The sequence below is a fragment of the Cydia fagiglandana genome, chromosome 10, assembly GCF_963556715.1.
Source record: "Cydia fagiglandana chromosome 10, ilCydFagi1.1, whole genome shotgun sequence".
NCBI lineage: Eukaryota > Metazoa > Arthropoda > Insecta > Lepidoptera > Tortricidae > Cydia > Cydia fagiglandana.
In genome coordinates, this window is record NC_085941.1 from 16,045,812 (window position 1) to 16,052,737 (window position 6,926).

Below are 6,926 nucleotides of genomic sequence, written 5' to 3' on the forward strand. Positions count from 1 at the left end.
CTGTCACAAAATAGTCAAAATACCTTCGATATTATCCTGTAATAACCCACTTTAAGGGAGTAATATAATACTCGATATAGGAATCGGGACAATAACAACTTGTAAGGAACTTTATTAATATTACCCTTATTAGTCTGTCTCTAAGTAATATGTAATATTAAACAATACCGCTACTCGGTTAGATTATCAGGCCTATTTGGATTTCGAGATAATCACAAGATCTAGAGACGATTTAGAGATCAACTAGATCTACATTAGATATCGACTAGATGTGACTTGGATATCTAAGTCATAACTTGTCGAAATCGTTCAAGAGGACCTCCAGAATCGCGAAAACGTCAAATTTGACATATCTATCTTATAAATATCTTTAAATTATCCATATCGTAACTTGTTGAAGTCTAGTAGAAATCTAATTCATTTTCCGAATCGAGCCGATTGTCACTAATATATACAAGTTATACACAGATAATAATATATTAATATTTAAGGATGATTCACACTAGACCAGGCCGTACCCGGGCCGAGGCGTCCGACAAGTAATTTTCTATAACGGCTGGTCAGTGATCACGTGGTGCTTTCCACATAAAACGAAGCGCCGGAAGCTCCGGCCTGGCCCCGGCCCGGTCTAGCGTGAGACACCCTTTAGGGGGAGACCTGAAGCTTGAGACTTCGAACCATCTGATTAAAAAAGGGATATTAAAAAATAGCTTATGTCACAACAACATAAAAATAAATCTCCTGACAACTCATACAAGCAAAAGGAGCGAATGTGCTCGAAGCGCTGGCAGGATCCCCCGCCATGCCAGTATAAATGATGTCCTCCGTCGGGCTCTTGTTAGTGCCAAAGTACCTGCAGTCCTCGAGCCCAGCGGTCTGGCCAGGGATGACGGCAAGAGACCCGACGGAATGACACTGGTGCCTTGGAGCATGGGTCGGCCGCTAGTTTGGGACGCTACTTGCGTTGATACCCTGGCACCGTCCCATGTTCCAAGCACCAAAGATTCTGCTGGCGCTGCGGCTTCCTCAGCCGAAAGCCTCAAGCGCCGCAAATATGCCGCTCTGGGAAGCAGCTACATATTTGCGGCGTTTGGTGTCGAGACTTTGGGGCCGTGGGGGCCAAGTGCGCGTCGACTGTACAAAGACTTGTCGGCGCGCTTAATAGAGGCTTCTGGTGACCAGAGGGCTGGCCACTATTTCGCCCAGCGTATTAGCATCGCTATACAACGGGGAAATACGGCCAGCCTTCTGGGCACCTTGCCCGTTGACGGCGACCTGGGGCAAATTTTTTATCTTTAGTTTTGTAAGTTTTATTATGTTTGTTTATTCCTTTCTTTGTTAAAAGATATATTATTAAAATACAAGCAAAATGGCTTAATAATTTTGACAAACATTTATGATGATTACGATCAAGCTAACTCGGCACTAACTTTCAAGTGACTAAAATGTGGTGCCACTATAAACGTCATACGTAGGTATTTTTATAAGAATTTGACGGTTATGATGGCATTCCACACTTTGGCACTGCAAATTAGTAATTATGTAGTTAGTTTGGTCCGACTCAACCAACATATTTACGTATAGGTACCCACATACGAATAGGTATAGACTGCTAACCATAAATAACCCTTCCCGTACACGACTGAAAAGTATTTTCAAATCACTAGTCAATATCTGCCACCGAAATTCGGGATATACATTTGACGTATTTAAAAATAACTCTAAACGGCTGACTGAGTTTCCAAAGGTCACGGAAAGGTCTGATCAACATAAACCGGCTGAATTTCGTTTCCTCGCCAGCGGTACGCAATCGGCTTCCTTGTCAAGGCCGCATCTTTTACACGAGGAAGTTTAAATGATAATAATTTAGAAAATAACATTTTTAACTTGCTGTTCGATTCGAACTTAATTAAGTAAGTTACGTCAGTTAATAGATCTAGAAACGCTGTGGATTAGATGTGTCAGTCAGGGTATAAAATGACGTTTTTGTTTGAAGAAACGTTACATTTGACACTGACCTAAGATCTAATCCATATCGTTTCTAGATCTATTAATTGAGTCGCTTAACTTCAAACTCGGGTAAATCCATCAATTTTGGCATTCTTCTTCTTCGTGGTCGTGACCTCATGTCTGAGGGACGTGACTCCTATGGGTTATTCTTCCTACCACTGCTCTCCAGGCCTCTCGATCTTCGGCCATCTGCATTGTTTGCATTAGGAAAAGGTAATAGGGTAGATATTTGCTGAGGGTCGAATGGATTTACCCGAGTTTGAAGCTAAGCGACACAATTGACGTAACTTAAAGTTTGAATCGGTCTTGAGGAGTGGAGTTAGAGAATATTTGAACAAAGCTTCCACACATGTCACAGTTTAAGCTTAATTATCCACCCTCTGTATAAAATATAATTATAATTGTAATAAATACTATGACTATAATTTGTTTGAAGTTTGCAATTTTATCATACGCAAAGTTAATCAGGTTTACGGGGTACTATAGTACCTAGTACGTAGTTAAATAACGTCTTAAATTTCACCAACATTCAATTTACGGTACTCTTGTTGATATTTTAATTATTTTCTTGGCAAATAAATAAACTTGTGAAAAAGGAAATGCTTTACAAAAAATACATAAAGTATCTTGTAGGATATGTACATTGCCAATAAAAAAGTTAACTAGTTTGCCCCAAAGCGTTTTAAACGACATCTTATTTCATTACCCTGTAAACCTTAATATGAAACACAGGAAACTAAAATTAGATACTTAAACAATGCAGACTTTTCACGCCTAACAAAATGGTAACACCTAACGGACACAGTTTGCCAAACTTTGAGATTTAGTTTTGGACCAGCGAGGGTGACTGTGTCCAGATTATATTGAACTCCCTTCTTTGAGCTTTATTATTGGCTAGTAATGGACCCGCAGGTCTACTTATGGTGGGGGGTGTAAACTTTATAATTGGCCATAACCCTCCAATATGTGGCTCTTGGCGTAGTAATTAAGCAGTCCATTTGTACTGGCAACTGTGACTGTACTTAGGATAGAGATCTGAGTATGAAGACCCTTGTAAAAGCCGAATTTGGAGTATTTAATACATCACAAAATGAAAGGGTTCATATTTAGGTATTTTAATTAGAATATGAGTAGTTGATTTCAAATTTTTGATATAACTACGTGCTACATGAAATTGAAATATTAAATATGTGAAATGGAACTAAAGGCGAAACATAGAGGAAACATTAGTGAGTTTGACTTTTTGCAACATTTCTAATTTCGAGAGATAAAATAATCAATATTGCTTTATTACTAATTATCAAATTTATTTAATTTAAAAAGTCGCAAACTGAATTTAAAATGCATTTAAAACTTGCGGCATTGAAAACATTTTATACATGAACACTTCTTTAAAAACCTATCTTTCTGACCACGTTTCAGATATACATATATGTCAATAATTATGACGAGCATACCGGCTTTACTCCAAAGTAAACACATTTCAGATCCACTTCGTTTTTCCTTGCCACGATCTTGTCCAAGTACGCGCATCGCCAAGGGTTCTGGTGATAGCAGAACCATGTCAACCGCGCTCCGTCGGTGGCGAAGAAATCCTCAGGCAGATGTGTGAGCCTGTTTCCTTGTAAATACAACTCTTGTAGCTGAGTGTTTCGGAACGCTCCCGGCGCCACTGACTCCAGCAAATTGTCTCTGATTGATATAGTCGTTAAACTTTTCAACGATGTTAAAGCAAACACTTTATCGTCCACGTAAGTTAATTTGTTACGATTCAGGTATAAATATTTCAATTTCGTCAAACCAGCAAACATGTCTGGGTGTATAAACTCAATTTTATTATCGTTGATGATGAGAAATTCCAACTGTTTTGTTGAAGAGAAAGTTCTTGGGTCGTCTAATTTAGTTATTTCATTACCAGTAACGTGCAGGGATGTTAAGTTTGGGAGCACTGAATGTGCTCCGAACACTGGCATTGTTTGAAGATTGTTTCCTTCTAAATGTAGGGTCTTCACTCGAATAACACCACGAAACACGGCCGGGTCCAGGTAAGGTATATCATTGTGACTTATCCGAATCATACCTAAATTAGGGAGACCAATAAAATCCTGTTCCGTTAGGTTGTTTATGCTGCATCTGTCCAGGTGTAAAAAATCGATATAGTCGTTTGATGACCCTCGTGGTATATTTTCTTCACCGTATGAATATCTGCATTGAGTCCAAGTGGCAGCATTGGCTTGTGAGGTGATCAGCGCAGCGAGCAGCAGCAGTGATGTCAACGGTCCTGGAAAGAAGGGGCAATCTTTGTTCAAATACAGGAGAGATGCTAGTCAGAACGCGATATTATAGCGGAGAAAAAAAACTTTTTTTTACCAACACATTCATAACAATCATAAATAGTCAAAAAATTGCGCCACGTATAATTTGAAGACTATACACATTGATCATGATTGAAGACATACCTACAGTTGGATCGTATATGATACGTGGTTTTCAAGTATCTGGTCAACGAAACCATTTTATAGTAATCACGACTCCGGCCGGGACGTGTAAAGTCGTGTCATTTCAACCCCAATTTCACCCCTTTAATTGTTTCGATAAATCCTTTCTTGGAGCTTTATGATATTTATTTTGTTGATATTCCAAAGTTAAATATAATACCCTAAGAAAATTACACTGAGTACGCTTATTTAAGCTCTATTGTAGTTAAGTACTCACCCATGGCTAATTTGTTCGCTGGAACGAAACCTAATTGTAGAACAAAATATTATAGTTATTAAATAAAATATTAATACTCGCAACAACAAGGCGAGTACTTCGAGGCACGTCTTCACTAGACCGCAAGCAAATGGAGAATAAAGTTGTTATGAATTGATTGAACTGGACCTTGTCACGTTAGTTATTTTTGTGTTGGACCCCAGTCACAAGTGAATAGACTAATTTGTTATTCGACTTTAAGGTCTCGGGAATCATACTAAGGTAACTGTCGCAGTGAATGACCCACTCAGGTAAGTCATTTCTGGTTCGAAGGTGTTCCTGCTGATCCAGAGGGCCTACCGAGAACCACGTTCGACGTGTTGCCTCCCTGTCACACTTAAGTATGAGTTTACAAGTGCGACAGAGATGCGGTAGGCCTTCAGAGGTTGCCCGTGATTGTGACTCGAGGAGGCGACGCTGCGAGCGTGATAGCTAAATTTACAAATTAAACTCAATTTGTTCGCATTTAGACTTCACACGTGTAGCTCATATCAATTTATTCGTTCAGAGTAACTGAATAGCAAAAATTGATAACTCAGGATCTAAAAGGCCGCTTAAATATCAGTCCTTACGTCCTTAGTCAAAATTCTAAAAAACGGCGGTAATTTTGAATTTCTTAACTTTTGGTACCTATGATCATGTTGTAAATTGATACCTATCTGAAGATTCAAAAGGAAATACCTACCCTAACTAAAACAGTGGAAAAGTTTTCAGTCGGTGTGCATGTCATGACCAGGGCTGCCCCGCGCTAATTTAAAACCTGGATTAACTGAGACAGCTGACAGGCACATGGCGTGTTTATCCTAACCCTAACCATGGATATATGGAAACGGAAGCACCGAATACATACCGTGAAATGTGCCTATTTTGCTCCCCACTGGTAATTAACGCGATGGTACTGGTGCTCGACGCGGTACCAGTACATGTCATCTTGAAACTTAAGTGTCCGGCCCGGACACGGCCCAGTCTAACGTGAGTCATCCTTTATATTGCTATGATTAGTATCAAATCTTTTACTGTAAGCTAAAATTATGCTCTCAAACTCATTTCGGAGTGGCACTGATACTGGCCGCTGACACTTCAAAAACTGTCAGACCACCAGGTGTCATCGTTCATCAAGTACCTACTTACCCCTTTATTCATAAACGCGCTACAAACCTCAATTAGCTAATAATTGTTGTCTTTATCTGTCATTTTGACTTATGTATTTGTAAGAAAGGGACAAAACATAATTTAACTAAATCAGGCTCGTAAAGTTTTATGAATAAGGGGGTTATTCTCTATTTATAAAATATATCTCCAACATCCTACAAAAAACGTGTTGTGATTTCAAAACCTGCTGATATTAAAATCATGGCTTGGCCTCGTTTTTTTAGTCGGCCTTGTTTTCTATTTTCTAAAATTTTGTTGCAATATTCTTTTAGACTCATTTTTTCACGGAAACAGACTACTTTGGTTAAAAGCCCCCATCTGCTAGCGGATTGGAGCCTTAAAACAAACATGCCCTTTCCAGCCGGCTCGTTTTTCATCGTTGGAAAGAAGTGCATGCACTGAAATTTCCTCGAAACCGTTGCTGTTGACAGTCGGCTGCAATTTTGTGTTCTGGCAAAAATTGCTCACCCTCATTAGTTGGCGCCATTGTTGCTCCCTTGTTAACGAATTTCGACAATGTTTAGACAATAACTATCGTCGAGTCAGACGAAGCACGAATATGATGGTCGTTCTTGTGTACGTGACAGCGTGATAAAACGGTGTCCATCACTTTCTATCCCGCGGTGTTAAAGAGTGTCAATTATTTTATCACGTGGATAAAATCATTCGTTATAATAAGTACGCCTGCAGCCGCCAATAAGCTATTCATATAGTAGGTACAATCGAATTAACAATACAAATACTGCAAATATAATTATATTAATTCCATTCATACTTTGCAAGTTTCCCTTTTCTATCTACATTTTTAAATATTTCGTGTTTTGGCGACGGAAATGGATGGCCAGAAATCGAAATTAGAGTAGCCAACATTTTCGCGATACTCGTTACTAAAAATAATTTTTAATATAAATTTATGAGTGAATATTTATTTATTACACATTTTTTTATTATTTCACAAATGTATCACGCGAATAATCTATTTCACAGAGACCAAAGATAAAATTCCCAAA

At 38.8% G+C, this 6,926-nt stretch overlaps 1 protein-coding gene across 1 annotated transcript; it reads right to left on the reverse strand.

The window, feature by feature from the left end:
* Nucleotides 1-3,296: 3,296 nt before the first annotated feature.
* Nucleotides 3,297-4,854, reverse strand: LOC134667943 (leucine-rich repeat-containing protein 1-like). Its single transcript, XM_063525364.1, has 2 exons — nucleotides 4,726-4,854; nucleotides 3,297-4,291 (listed from the first exon to the last, which is right to left on the reverse strand). Exons 1-2 carry the CDS (start codon nucleotides 4,727-4,729, stop codon nucleotides 3,453-3,455), a joined length of 843 nt encoding a protein of 280 aa, XP_063381434.1. The 5' UTR covers nucleotides 4,730-4,854; the 3' UTR covers nucleotides 3,297-3,452.
* Between the last annotated feature and the right edge of the window lie 2,072 nt (nucleotides 4,855-6,926).